This window comes from Chelmon rostratus, chromosome 15 (assembly GCF_017976325.1).
Source record: "Chelmon rostratus isolate fCheRos1 chromosome 15, fCheRos1.pri, whole genome shotgun sequence".
NCBI classification, from domain to species: Eukaryota; Metazoa; Chordata; class Actinopteri; order Chaetodontiformes; family Chaetodontidae; genus Chelmon; species Chelmon rostratus.
This window is the reverse complement of record NC_055672.1, coordinates 17,333,515-17,349,206: the sequence shown is the minus strand read 5'-3', so window position 1 is coordinate 17,349,206 and position 15,692 is coordinate 17,333,515. Positions and strand designations below refer to the sequence as shown.

Sequence of the window (15,692 nt, the reverse complement as noted above, 5' to 3'; positions counted from 1 at the left end):
TGCTCCTCTCGGCTTCTCTGGTGGTTTTAATGGATCGTCGCAGTGTGACGGGGACGAGGCCCCCGGGCTGCTGAGGCCCTCCAGCTCGCGCAGCCTGTACAGTATTTGTGTGACACAAACATCAAGGTGAGGCTGCAGTCCGCTGCCAGCCACGTGTCAGTGGTGGTACATCTATTTGACTCCATATTTACGCAAGAGCATAACTATCAGTATAGGGAGCCATTAGTAAAGGCGAGTAAACCTGTCGTGTTGACGAGGGACTAACAGAGTCTGCTTAACTTGGAAATGAGATCATGAGAAAAAGCTGTGTGTGTTTGAGGATTGGGGATTTTCAGCGGAGAGAGCTGGAGATGGTCAAATCTTCCCGGTGTGACTCAGGCAGCACCAGTGGTTTCAGGCATTAAAGACGATAATACTGAAGAAACAGTCAAAGCAAATAACTCTTTAACATTTATTGAGATCTTATTAATGTAATTTTATGGGCAGATATTTCAAGGTGTTGTGAATAGAAGTGTATTTTAGGGCTATATGTGATTGATTGAGTATGTTGGTCTCCATGTAAAATATCTGCAAACGTGCATTAATGAATAATGCATGTAGGTTTATCCTAAAAAAAACATTCAATCAAATCAGTTTCACATATAAATAAGCCTAAAATGTTTTCCTCTGTCTCTGCATCTGTAACAAAAAGATACTAGTTTGTGGTTTGTGTAACACACAAAGACATGTGGTGTTTTTCAATGTCTTAACAAAATTAGGGCAATTCTTACACAAGTGTGTAAACAGGCCAAAACCCTCCTGGTGGATATTTACTTTAATCGTCCTCCCTGTTCTTCGCCACACCAGCACTGTGCACGGCTTCAAAACAGAAGCATATCATGCACTTATGCCAAAACGACAGAAATCCTCGATTTTCAAACCTGGTCCTTGACCTGCGTGACTTTGTGTTCCTGAAGGGTACATGTTGCTAATTCCACGGTTAATCATCAACCTGCCACGGTCCTCTCACACGGGTGAAGGTCACATTTTGGATGTAGTCAAAAACAAAAACTGGGCTTTATGCCGCTCAGGCTGCTCTCTCACCCTATTTTGCATGGATTCCTAATCTATCCTCAGGTGTGCGTGTGTGTGTGTGTGTGTGTGTGTGTGTGCTAACACACTGAGTGTCTATATATCACATTTGCAAAGAGGTGTCACTCCAAGACAATAACTGCCCTTGTGACTTATTCAAATGGGGTCGAGAAAGAAAGAAAAGTTGACATAATCTGCAGTTTGAGACAGAGCCCATTCTCCACAGAGCTGTGCACTGGCCCCCTCATCGTTTCTGTTTGTCTCTTCAGTGCAATAAATTACTGTCTGAAGAACAGGTTTGTCCCAACGCTTTTGTCTTGTTTTTAACCCTAAATATCAGAAGTGTAGACTGTCAGAAGTTGGTATAATAGATTAAAATGTCCTTAATGTCTGATTGCATTTGCAACATGACAATAAGCAGCACCTTTTCAGCAACAGCGGCATTGGGGTTGAGGTCCAAGTAGCTTTAAATTACTGACCCTTTATGGTTGTCGTATAATGAGTGAAATATCACAACATCCAACTTCACTGTATTATAGCCAGGTTTAACAAACACTTACACAAGCTGTATGTAGACCTGTTAGGGAATGAAGGAATATGAAGGTTGCGCTTCTGTAACTGCTTCAAACTGTAATAAGATGAGCAGCAACACCATTTTAGAAAATGTTAATGGCTTTCTTTTAAAAAAGGACATTTCAATTTATGTGGAACCTTTTTCATTGTGTCTGTGGAAAGTTTGCTACTTGCTAATAACATGGAGCAGACCATAACCAACCAACCATAACCAGTCAAATATATTCATGATCCTCTGCTCTTTTTTTTTTTTTTTTTTTTCTTTTTTAAGCATTGTGATTCTAAATGCTTCACAATCGCTCACGCAGCATGTGCGACACAAACGGCTGCAGCATTTACTGTTGATCACGCTGTTGATTCAGCTCGTGCTTTCACAACCCTGTGCAGACACTGTAAACGAGAGCAGAACTGCATTTACTTTCTCTCACAAGGATGAGTCAAAAAACACAGATAGCACACTGTGTTCTTGTAAAATTGACATTTTCCCTCTGGGTATATGCACAGCCAGGACCCGAGCCAGTGCTGTGCCCTACATCTCTCCTCTTTCAAGGCCAGTTGTGGCACTTTGTTGATCAATTAGCCTCTATGATGATCAGTGTTGCATCTCACACGTTCAGGTGTCGCTCTTTTACTGGTTATGACGAGGGCAAACACTAAATGATGAAAGTTTAATGAGTCAGTTAAAGAAGTGAAAGCGCAACACCTGCATGAGCAAGGCCCTGAAGTGACACCACCAAGCCTCGTTATGTGGTACAGATGCTGTTGGGTGTCTGAAGGTGTGTGTGTGTGTGGGGGGGGGGGGGGTCTGGAAACAGGGCGCTCTGTGAGAGGAGGGCGGAACTCTTCCAACATTCCTTCAAACACCCCGGAGTTGTTGGCAGGAATGTGTTAAGTTTCAACTTTCAAAGTAAGGATTTTTTTGTCCCCAGCTGAAATTTAAAGATTCACTTGAGAATGTCTCTTTTTGTGCCTTTGTATTCTCCCGAGTGCACAGGAACAGCACAGGGCAAAGGGTTAAGCATGTAATTCATCAAAATAAAATTAATAACGAGAGAGTCCTCCTCTTAGAAAGTGCTGGAAAAAAAAAATGTTTGCTGCCAACTTGCCTGTGGTGACAGTAAACATTCCAGAGCCGGGCTGGAGTTTGGACTTGCCATTATCTGCCACAGCTGTGACAACGCCTGTTGGCTGCAGGTTTGTGGCTGGCCACACTGTGTTTACCTGGAAATGAATCTGAAAAGCGGCTGGACTGGGAAGGCACACAACCCAGCTAAATAAAAACTGAGAGTGGTCATTGCAGCGAGATGCAGTGTGGGAGGGAGTCCAAAGTTATTGCGCTGGCCCCAGTGGGTCAGGGCGCAAACACAGGCGTAAACGCACTAAGGATATCCTCAAATACGCACCTTTTGATATTGATAGGAATGTGGTGAGGAATGCCATTCGATATGGTTTATGTTGACTGTATCCAGGGCGCTGCAGATTCAATACTTCTCCCTTGTCATGTTAAAGGAGCCCATGTTGACCGCTGCCCTTCATTTATCAAACAAGGTGACAGTTTATCTATTGGACCACAGGAGAAGAAAGAGGACGGTGGGATTTAAAAAGATGCACAGATCCGATGACACTGAAGAATGCATGCGGACCAAAGCAGGGTCTTTAGGAGCTCAGGTTGTTGCAATATAGAGTTTAAAGCAAATGTAGGTACCTCTATCTGAAACAGCACCCTTTATAAAGGCTTCATGTTGAAACTAATCTCTCTATTAATGAACAATAAGCCATTTTCTAATTCAAAGCATTAATTAATAAGCTTTCAGGCTGCACTTTTTAACATTTCTAACTGCTTAATTACCAAATAGAAAAAAAAAAAAACACGCCTGCCAAACAGGTTTTTCACAACCCAGCAACCCAAAATGTGTTCGGTTAAACGGCTAGAATGATCTGAAATGATTTATAAACATTTAACAAATAATTTAGGTGCAACTTCTAAGTATTTTATAAAGGCAGCCTGATTAGAAAGTGGTGACCAATTGTTATTCTAGATTTAAAATCTACAGACAAAAGAAAAAGCAAACTAAAATAGGTGGTTGAATAAATTACCACAGGGTGTTCATGTGGGTCATGTGATATATTTTATAAACAGCATCCTCTCCAACCTGCTCAGAGGCCACGGTTCCTTCCACTGTCTGAACTTTCTATGCACCGTGGATGGGATGTGTATTAGAGCCAAAAGATTTAATATCACCGAATCAGCACATTGTTATTCATTAGTGGGCCAACTGCAGAGTCAATACACATTTAATCACAGACTGGAGGCAATTAAAACAGGAGGGGGGCCAGTGGTGCTATGTTAATTAAAGTGCCAGGCTCCCATGGGAAGCTCTGTGTCTAAATATCACTACCATCAGGCCCACGCCATAATCCATGATGAGCTATTGCCGTTCACACTCGGCCGTCATGCTGTCAGATTCACGTCAGGTTGGAGAAGAGGGCAAACCTGGCCCGATGATTAAAAAGTTGTGTATCGGTGATGGGCTTTCTAATCCTGACTGACTAAACAGACATGGGTATGACCTTTGGAATCTTCCCCATGGTAGGTCAATGAACTGATCAACTATTTTAATCTAGTTTTGCGTTGATAGATTCTTATGAAACAGAGGTATGACCCAATTTTTATAGTGATTTTGGACACAGATGTTCATTTGATCACCCCAGTCCTCAGTTTCCACAGACCTGCTGGGCTGCAACCATCGCTGACAGACCTCTTGAGAAAACATGCACACACACATGCACACACACACATCTCAGCTCTGCATCTGAGAGACGCTTTTGGTCTATTTCCTTTTTCCATCAGTCACTCAGTCAGTCAGTGAGGGAGGTTCATATCTGCTGCTGTCTTATCTGTATTCCAGCCTGATGGGGAAATTCAAGTTTGGGATTACCTCTGACTGCTGACCCGAACCCATCTCAGACAACTGGCCTGGCCTGCGCTTTCATTATCCTCATGCTTCAGAGCACCATACAACAAAATCTCACACTCTCTTGAGCAGGCACACGTTTCCGGCATATCTAAAATCCCCGCGCCCGAATGTGCTATCCCTGCTTCGTATGCATGAGGATAGAAATTAAAAGCTGATAGTGGTGAATGTCTACATTAGGGGAGAGCCTATATCTTCTCCCCTCGACCAGGCAGTTGTCTCCTTCCTGTATGGACTGAGGGCCCATCCATATGCAGATGGCTAATTTGTAGTGTTTACAGAGGAGCAAAGAGGGGGCCGACAACTCATGAAGAGGGCTGAAAAGAGGCTGCCTACGTGTCACCCCAGGAGTCTGGTGGTAAAGCCTGCCCTACCAGAGAAACAACATAAGTGTCCAATCTGTGTTTGCTTACCCGTGGACACCGATGGCTGAGTCCTGGCCTGGGGCCCGTAAATTGTGCTTTTTTTTTTTACAGGCCCTGACAGCTAACAGGCTATTGGGAACAGGGGCCCAATGACACAGCCACTCAACAGATTAGCACCTCATCAGCCTCCTGCAGCTTCGAACAAATACGGTCCCTGCCTCCTTTAGGACACAATAGGGCCGCCACCGCTAAACAGCCCCCCGCCAACAGAGCCCCCACCCTTCTCCAGCCACAAAACTTCCTGGTCTGGTCTTTCTCCGGGCCACAGCTGCATCAAGGGGTCCTTCCCCAGTCCCCGGAGCCCACCCCGACCCCAATTGGCAAGATGTGTGTATTTCAGGTGAGCAAATATTGCCACTTGCCTGAGAGTTCAATGGCCAGCCCTTTCAGGGGGGGTTGCGTATTGCGCCTGCCTGCTTTGCAACAGGGGTACATGTGGCCTCACACAGCAACCGGTCCACAGGATGGGTCAGGGGAATTCTCCAGGCACAGCTGGAGTCAGCAAATCAAACATACCTATATAGCTCATCTGCATTTTCCCAGACTAGGAAACCATTTCCAGCTTTCATTTCCTCTCTCCACTGATTTTACAACAAAAGAATGTCTTGATGTCTCCACCAGCCACCACACACATAGCACCGACCTTTTTTTCCCCTGCAATACACAGTCTAAAACTCGGACTTAGAGGCATCCCATATCTGGTATAATTATCTTCACCAACATGCTAAAGGTCCCTGCAAAATTCTCTGCAAGTGGACACACATAGTGCAGGATTCAGGCCATTAGACAATAGGTAAACATGCAGGGTAACTGAAAGTTGATCTAGTCAGTCACTTGTCATGATTTGGACGCCTTTGTCTCCAATACACACACGCTTAAGTTATAAATGCCCTCTGCAGCTGCACTCCTTTGTCTCCCGGGCCTTAATGTGGAAAGAACAGATAGAGGAAATACATCACGTGCTGTGAGGTTGTGTTAGAGATTGGAGACAGAGTGTTTGTTGGGACTTGTGCCCTTCATCAAGGACACAGGAAACAAAAATAAAAGAGTCTGGCCGCTGTGTGGGTGAAAGTTCCAAGAACAGAAGTCTGCAACATGCAAGCTGTAAATGTTTTGGTTTCTTTGGTATTGGACACTTCCTGTATCTCGAGGAACAGTTTAGTGATTATCCAATTAGTTTTTTTATTCCAGCCACTATTTATTGACAACACAACTTAAAAGCATGCTGTGTATCTGGAATGACAGTCACCAAATAAATCACTATATTTACTGGTCATGACTGAAAGACAGCATTGTGAGGATTAAAGGCCACCAGCTGAATGCCACACCAGCGAGTTCCTCAGCAAAAGGCAAAGACCACAGCTGAAGAGTACAGGGCCAGCTTAGGTAAAGGCCACAGGCCCGTGGCTGCAGCCAGCTGTGTACTGGGTCAGAAGATGATGTGTCAGTGCCGAGGACCACCTTGATCCCCCCTGGAAGTCAAACAGAAGTGTGGGTTGCCGTGTCCTGGGAGGCCTTCTCTGCCATCACGGTGAAATGGAACTGGGCCAGAAAGCAAACAAGATCTCTCCCAATCTCTCCCTCAAGCCCAGACCAACCTTGTCTGGGTGATGGGTTTTTCTGTTGTTCTGTTTGTTTGCTTGTTTGGTCTGGAGCCCATGGATACCCAGCATGGAGTAGAGTGGAGAAGCAGAGGAATGGACGACGTAGAGCAGAAGAGAGGCGAGGTGAGGAGGAGGAGGTGGCGGGTGGAAGGGGGGGACGAGGATGTGTGACACACAGACCTCCCCTTGAGGTGACGAGAGACCTGCCGAGAAGCTACCGGGCAAAGCTGCTCAACAAATATACACAGACCCCAGGATCAGGGCAACCAAGACAGATCGCCGTCTCTGATCCTTCAACAGATGTTATTTCTGACACGTATCTGATAGAACTGTCTTGATTCATGTAAATTCCATAAGAACTTTTCAAATATGTTTTACAGTTCACTCTAAAGGAGATTTCTTTGGCTGTATCAACTTGTAATATGTGAAATATTCGCGTGTAAAGGTATTTGCACAGGTAATTTCTCAGTGCTGTGAGAGCAGTGCACGTGTCTGATGATCTATATGTAAAATAATAATCTTTATCCGTCTTAGGGTGACAAAATGCTTCACCACACATCCCCTTTAAGAAGTTCCCCACAAAGGCTGACTATTCCATTACAATTTAAATGGATTAACCTACAAAGAGTGACACCTTCTGGCAGCAAAGAGAACTGCTTTTTCCATGAGTGCAGAAGGCTACTGATGCGTGCATTGTCCCCTGATGTGGCATTATATGAATATATACATGTAAACAATTAGCACATGGGCCCCTATGTCAACCACACAGCCTGAATATTTTCCTGGTCATTATACTGACATTTTATCGATCCCCTCCAGACATGTTTTCAGACATATACAGGCTGCTCTTATTGGAACAGGAGTTTGTGTCTGATATTCTACAAAAAGGCTCAATTACCTTTTTAAAAGAGCTTAAAATGATTCTGCTACTAGAATAAATCTTGTCCTTGTTCAGTGTATGGTTCAATTCAAAAGCTGAACTATTACACACAAAATGTTTGATACTTCACTAAAAGGCCCATTCTGAGTGCAATGGAGGCTTAAACCTTCCACATCACAACCACCACCGGGTTCCAAACTGGTGGCGACACCACAAAATCAGGCTCGTACTACCACGTCTGCAGCCGATGAATGTGAAAACAGCCCTCTAGTGTCTCTGCATACGACATTCTGCAAAGTGACGGTCATGCATGAGAGAGAAGAGCAAAACACATTTCAGCTGCAACTTTAAAAACGGTCTCCCTATTAAGGTGAATAAATGTTTTCATTTGAAATGGAATAACATACATTCAGTGGTTTTTTGTTAGGTACACCTGAACAATCGAATGCAGTCCAGTAGAACAGCCCTGCAATAACACCTGTCTTTAGGAACCTGTCTTTATAATGTTCAGTTTCTTTTGACATTGTCCGAAATGTGTAAATTCAATATGTTTATTATTGAGGTCATAGATGTTTCTAATATTTTGTCCGTCAGATTCAAAGCTGGACAGAATATTAGAAAAACCTCTGAATGTAATGCAATTAAGTACAACCTCAGTTCTAAGACAATTAAAACAATTTAATTGACACACCTATTACAGAGTAAAAAAACTGAACATAAAACTCAATGGCAGGACAGCTGTATTGAAATGCATTAAACTGTGCAGGTGTACCTAATAAAGTGGACACTGTGTGTATATCTACATAGCATGAGCATTTTAAGTCACTGTTGTAAGGAAATTTTGCACCTCCATGCAGCCAGAGGAGGGAGACATTGCACTTTATTTCCCCAGCACTTTGGCCCTGATCTCCTTTCTTCCAAATGACTGCAGCTACACGTCTTTCCACAAAGAATCCTCAACTTTGGCAGACACAAGCTGCGCTAAAATACGTGAGGGAGGTTCGGGTTTTCTTTGTTCACTGACGAATGTGCGAGGACCAACTCAGTGACCTCTAACAGCGCTGTTGTGTTCGTGCCTGTTCCGTCTGTAAATGTCTCCCCCGCAGAGGTTAATGGGGTCATCTGGCCTGCATAGAGGATCCACATCTTGAAAACATTTAGACTACCAGATACAGGAGCGCAGTATTGAGTATCATTTAGAGAGAGAAGCTTCTCATCAGTGGCTATTAGATGATAGCATTGCAATAATGCTAGCCATGATTGCTAACAGTGGTCAGCCTGTATCTGCAGAGAACGCAGTGCAGCACACTTCAAAGATTTGGATAAATTAATGACAGCTGTCTATTCTCTGTGGTTTATGGTGGACTGTACCTTCAAGCAATAGTCCCATTCTGTCCAGGAATAAGACATTTTATTCATATGGCTCGAGCTGAACACACGTTTGATACTTGAAGGGCCTCCGTGATAGCATTTATCATGAGCGATTTCAAAGTCTTCCACAAACCCCCACCATCACCACCACCCTCTTTAACTATGTCATTACTCCAAATGTGGTGAGCGACTGGCTCTGCAAACTGCACGGTGTGGTGCAACAATCACATCCAGCTGCAGAGAATGGGATCTGACATGTGAAACCACTGCACACACACGCTCGCTCGCTCACACATCGTGATGCAACATACACGAAACTACAAGCCAGGGTTGGTGCTGCCCGCCTATGCATGCATGCACGCTGAGGCACCGAAATGCCAAATCTGCTGTTAAAGTCGGGCGCATGAACAAAAAGACAGACAGAGCTCGAAGGCGACTTTTTCATTCTCAGTTACGAAGTTGGGTTTTTATTCCATTGGTATGTACTGAAATATACAAAACACTGACACCTGCCAATCCAGCGGCAACAAAGACAGGAAGAGGACAACAGGAAACAGGAAGGTACTCCCAAAACACACCAAAAGAGCAAACTACCTAACTGTAGTGCTATAAGCTCCCATGTGAACCAAATTGGAATTAGGCCTAGTTTCTACTGTGTCCACTGTCTGGACAATATGTCTGTTGAATGGTCCAGACGACATAATAAACAATGAAACTGACACCATTATTTTGTTCTGTGTAAAACCTAGGTTGATGCAAGACATCAAAAACACATATTCCAGAATCTGAGCGCTTAAAAAGTCACATTCAAGAACACTGTGAAAGTACAGGGAAAGATACGCTGAAACATGATGCTCTGACACAGAGTCCGTGCTGTTTAAGCCTCATGTTGAACAGGAAGAATTGGCTCCATTCTTGCATTGACTGACAGTTCAGGGTCACGGTCTTGCAGCACTGAAGAAATTCACAATGTCAATTTAGAAAAGGTTCGGAAACATTGAAACAAACAGCTGTTTGGTCCGGATCTGTTGGTCACTCTCTCCAGGGGAAAGTTGATGAAGCTTGCACACTATGAGCTGCCACTGACAAATCATACTCTGACAAAGCAGCCAATACTGTGTGAGTTGCATCAACCTTCTGCTGATGATTACTAGATGAAACTTTCAGAGTGGAAACTCGAAAACAGTTTGCTCTCCGTAGCAGCGAATAGTGTTTCTATTCAATTGCTATGTTCAATGGTAATATAGTGCAAAAATCTACCACAATTACAAAATACATTAAAAAAAAACATACAAATATATGTGACAGTTCCAGTTTCATGCCAAAGGACAGTCTCACAAACAGATCGGAAATGAGAACAAAACTTGTGTTTTAAATTCTCAGACTGTAAATCCCTTGTGAAAAGTGCCCTTTACTCCTGGGGTAAGCTCTCTCTCTCTCTCTCTCTCTGTGATCTCTTCTCTCACATTAAGCTCAGAGTCATATTATTACTCAACGTTATCCAAAATTGTGTGTACAATATTACTATTGCGTTCACCTTGCGTGTTTTGGTTTGTGGTTGTTCTTAAAAAATGAACCTCACTCGAGCAAATCCATGGAATGTTTTGATATTGTGCAAAAAGAGGATGAACACTCTTCTCTCCTGGCAGTTTTTTTAATGCGTTTCTGCGGCATGCATCTCCACCTGCATGCTGCTTGTAGCGCTGCGTCCTGCTACAAATTCTGTCGGGCTTTTCCCCACTTTTACAGCCTCCGGAGAGTAACTCTCCACGTGATCGGCTTCCCTCTGTTTCCACAACAAACTGTTCTGGAGGGAAAATCCGCCGCTCCCAAAGCTTCATGAAAAAAGTCCCTGTGGCAACCCTTGTCCTTAATACATGTGGTGTAGTAAGCCCCCTGTGCCACTAGGGGTCCTCTTCCATGTCGTCCAGGTTGGGAGCCATGATGAAGTGTTTGGGGTAAACGAGACTGTGCTCGTCTGCGTACTCCTCCCAGCGTGCGTCGTCGCTCTCGTGGGTGATGTAGCGCTCGCCTCGCCGCGTCTCAAACTCCCTGAGGTCCAGCCACGTCTGATAGTCCTGAGAGACAGAGACATGAGCTTTTACATTCATTCAGCACCCTGTCCTGAGGACGTGTTCCTGACATTAACGCTCGGTTTTCACAGGTTTTCAGCAGAATCACGACATGGACAGATCACATATTGTTTCATTTCAGTTTGTATGAGTTGTGCTGTGCATGTTCTATGACAGTTTTTGTGAGAAAAAAAAGGCTTTATGCAGTCTGAGTGCAAAAAGGCAAAATGGCTTGAGTCCAAATGTTCACTGGTTTCCTGTTTTAAATGGTAGAGGTGTGTGTCAGAGAACTATCGTTGGATAGTTGCTGCCGATGCTGAACAAAACTTCCAAGCGTGATCATTATGATGCAATATCCTCTGAAAGTGAATCTAACAGTGTGTGTATCATGTCTGTGTGTTCAGGCTTGACTGAGTTATGACTCACTGAGGACAGAGTAGGGTGTGATTTTTGATGGGAATTGCCTTAATTGTGATAAAAGGACAAAGAAAATAAGTAGATATGTCACCTGTAACCAGGGATGGCTGAGACACTTGTCCACGCTGTACCTCTTCCTCATCTTGACTTGGAGGAGATTGTTGATCAGATCTGTGGCTGTGGAAGAAATCGGTAATAAAGTATCAATAAAGCGAACGTGATGTTTCACCTTCACACTGCATGTTCGAGGAGCTGCAGCTTGGGCAGCTGGGAAGATCTGAAAGTGATTCATTTCAACCGCAGACAAAGAAGAGTCAGAGCAACGCTGAGACGACCCAGACGTGTAGGTGGGGAGGACAGCTCTGTGGCTGCATGTCTGAGTATCAGTTTGACACTAAGCTACAGGTGCAACCAGCGCCATCAGGAGTGAAGGACATAGAATATTTCATTGTCGTTCCTCTTACCCTCTGCAGAGATGTCCTTCCATGGCGTGGGGGGGTACATGAAGGCAGCATTCTGGATCTGATCGTTAATGTCCTCGTCTTCATTAAAAGGGAACGTCCCGCTCAGGCTGACGTACACAATGACTCCCACCGACCACATGTCTAAGGAGCGGTTGTAGCCTTTGCTGCGCAGCACCTCTGGAGCCAGGTAAGCCGGAGTGCCCACCACAGACCTCCGGAACGACTTTTCGCCAATGATACGGGCAAAGCCAAAGTCGCACAGCTTTACCTGCACGACGACAGAAACAGCGGTCAGTGCTTCCACACACCTGCGGCTGCATCAACACACACATTGCCTCCTTTTTCCTTTTACCTGAGGAAAGGGCTCTGCAGAGGCCAGTAGTACATTCTCAGGCTTCAAGTCACAGTGAACAATGTTTTTGAAGTGCAGATGTCTCAAGGCCACCAGAATCTGCAAACAAAAGTAAAAAAAACAACAACACAGATTTAGCTTAACAAATCCAGATGACATTAGAAACTCTAGCATCTAAATGGTTAAATGTATGTAGTGTGCGTTATATAAATAGAAGAATGTTTGTATAAACTAAGCTGTAGAATCTATGGTGCAGCCCTATGGAAAAATAACAGCAGCATCAGCATACAAATGCCTTTGAATACTTTCATCCTGACCAGTACCTTCACATAAAGACATATGATCTCATCTCCTCGTCCCATCTATATTCACGAGGCCTGGCCTAAGCTAGCGCTGCACGCATGTCTGCCTATGGCCCTGTACCAAAACCGCAGTGCGCCTGGCTCCCCCATCCTGACCCTGACTTTGACAGAAGTCCTCCCGCCCACATCAGAGCCAAGCCCGCCGCAGCTAATGGGGCTGTTGTTAATGGCCCCGCTCCTGTTTGGGACCCGGGGATCCACGGAGGCCCAGGGGCCTGCTGCTCTTCTAATCAGGCCACAAAGCCACCAGAACACTGCAGGCTGTAATCCACGGCCAGGGAGGAGGCCGTGATGCCATGCAGACTGATCCCGTAAACAATTCCCCCCAATCAGCTCACCACAAGAATAAACAGGCCCTGGAGCTGGAGCTGAGGCTTATGCGCAGTGGGCTAACGCACCCCAAAAACAGAAGGGAGGACACAGGGAGAGAGGAGAAGAAAGCTATGATAGAAAATAAAACAGAAAAATGGCAAGAAGTGAAGGAAGATGCCATTTAAAAGCATAAAGTGTGGAAAGGCAAGGACACATGCTGTATATCTAATTGATTGTCGGTTTATTTGACCCTGATGAGCTGCTTTCACAGAGAACACACTAACGTTCAGAGCACTCCGGTTAAAGTCAGCGTGTCACTACTGGGATCTTAATCTTGAAGACAGAGATGGAGCACAATGTGTTTCTGCAACACGGACCTGCGTGACGAGGAACTTGGTGATCCGCTCGGGCAGTTTGCTCTTCTCGCTGGACAGAATCATCTCCAGCATGTCGCCATGCAGCTTCTCCATGACAACAAACACCCGCTCTGGCGTCTCAAACATGCACTCCAGGTTGACGATGCCCGGGTGATGCAGGTTCTGAAGGCGAGCACGAAGGACATCAAGTCAACACGGATTCAGGGAGAGTGAGGGAACAACACTGAGGGAAGGGGAAGACGCTGACATGCTCCAGCCTTACAGCACGTGCCATCCTTTGAAACCTGTTACGATTTGATTTCATTTTATGCGATCATCAGTGAATTCTGGTCAGTACCTGTAATATGGCCACCTCATTCCTTAGCTGGCTCTCTTGCTTGGTAGGAAATCTCATTTTGTCAATAACCTTAATGGCCACATCTCTGCCACTCTTTCTGTGTTTGCCTAAAAAAAGCATGAGACACTTTACAATGATTCACTTGCAACATGCAACAAAACAAATGTAATACAGGTCACAGTAAAGCTATTTTAAATCAAAAGTGGCACCGCATCAAAAGTGAAACATACCTCCATACACGATGCCAAACTGGCCCGATCCCAGCACCTCATCAGAGAATATTTGGTACACTGAGGCGATATCCTACACAGAGATCATTAGCACTGTTAGTGTTGTGTTTTTCTTTCACTGCTGCAGCATTCACTTAATTTCTCATGCTGACATTGGCTAAGGGTTCAAAATTACATCATGGAAAGCCCGGAAAAAATGTCACTTTTCCAAAATGTTTTCTGGTATTGCCAAATATTTATATATATAAATAACTTTCACTCAATACAGAAGTGGAACAAAAATCCCTTCCACCAGAATAAATGGGTCTGCAGCTTCCCCATTTGTGCAGCCTGACAGCCTCCGCTGAAGGTTTTTGTTAAACAAACAGTATGATACAATTTCTGATTTTACCACAACAGCTACTTTAGCAGCACAAGAATGCGTGCATGTGCAGGGAAATTGTGCAACAGCGTCTCAAAGAAACTCACCACATTCTCCTGGATCTGGCAGTTGGACACAGAAATGCTGATGGACAGCTCTTCTGGAGAGGAAAACACATGATGTTTCCACATTAAAAAAAAAAACGCCACTCCACCAATGCACAAAGCAGCCACTGAATCCTTAAGTAACTGTTGTCAGAGGCACATTGCTTACATACTTGTATTTTTTTTTTCACAACCTTCAAGTTTATCGCAGCTGCATGCAATAAGTCACAGCCCTGCATAATGAGGCATTTTATTACACAATAAATTGGCTATAAAATTGATCTGGGAAGCTATGTGTGACCGAATGGTGCAAGTATGCAACGCATTTCATAACTGGGAATTTAGGCAGCCGCAGGGGCTAATTCTGCACGCTAGCCAATGAATACGAAAGCCAGAGATAAAAGCAAGTAGAAAACATGATGTGATCATTTAATTAGTGCTACACACAAAAATGTAATTTTTATCTTCATCAACAAACTCTTATTTTGAAAGAGAAACAACCACATCCATTACAACAATACTTTGAGATTAAATATCAATATTATTAACCACTTCATTGACCCACACTTAATGAACAAATGATCTTTAGATGAGGACATATTAAATGGCTGATTCTCATTTCTGAGTGGTGAAAGCAGTTTCGAAGGTGACATAATGAGTGTCAGTTTCAGGTCTGCAGCCTTTTAATGACTGCCTCACTTTCTAAAGTCTTGCCCACGCTTAGAATTCTTTGCAGCACGACTCTCATGTGGATCTCTAATCTACAAAACCAATCTACAACCACAGAAACTCAAATAATATCCCCCAGACTCAGACATCATTCCTGTCTTTGTCGTTAAGGAACAAGCTTCTTTCACCAGAGAGGGTAACACCTCTGTCCGCTGTCCAGTGAGAGTGAGGTTCAGTTCCTGCACAGTAATGCCAGTTCATTTGTCACTACTGTTACTTCCTTTAGCCTGCAGACACTGAGCAGGGTTTTCCCTGTCTATCGAAAGTTGCGGCGGGCTATCGAAGCGGGGTTTTTGCTCAAGGTGGAGTAAAAAGGGTCCCTTCTTCTATTTGGGCAAACCTCAAACTTTTCAACGCACTTAATCAAGGAAAGCAACATTTATCGCTTGTTGTGGTCCTCGTAGCTACCAACGCAGTCTTGTGTTGATTCAGGAAAAACCCTGTGATATTACAAGTCATCACTGACAGGGGAAACCCGAAGTCACACATTGACACTGACACTCTCATCCTCACTGATTTACACTGCGAACTATAAAATCCATCATCGGGAAATCCGTCGCCATTGCGGAATTCAGATGAGTTTTACAAGCCCAAAGGTGAACTGGAAATTAAAAAACGTCTGTATTTTGTTTTTTCACTTGAATGCTTGGCACCTTTAATAACCCTGAAGGCAGGT

General features: G+C 44.2%; 1 protein-coding gene across 2 annotated transcripts in view; it reads right to left on the bottom strand.

Moving 5' to 3' along the window:
• Window positions 1–9,343: 9,343 nt before the first annotated feature.
• prkd3 (protein kinase D3) overlaps window positions 9,344–15,692 on the bottom strand; it is a 34,823-nt gene continuing 28,474 nt past the window's right edge. For both annotated transcript variants that reach the window (XM_041953289.1, XM_041953290.1), the window contains exons 12-19: window positions 14,291–14,343; window positions 13,823–13,895; window positions 13,593–13,699; window positions 13,256–13,417; window positions 12,205–12,303; window positions 11,853–12,120; window positions 11,480–11,565; window positions 9,344–10,977 (exon numbers count right to left, since the gene is read on the bottom strand). In XM_041953289.1, coding sequence (XP_041809223.1) covers window positions 10,804–10,977; window positions 11,480–11,565; window positions 11,853–12,120; window positions 12,205–12,303; window positions 13,256–13,417; window positions 13,593–13,699; window positions 13,823–13,895; window positions 14,291–14,343 — 1,022 coding nt within the window. In that variant the 3' untranslated portion in view covers window positions 9,344–10,803. The remainder of the gene's footprint in view (window positions 10,978–11,479; window positions 11,566–11,852; window positions 12,121–12,204; window positions 12,304–13,255; window positions 13,418–13,592; window positions 13,700–13,822; window positions 13,896–14,290; window positions 14,344–15,692) is intronic.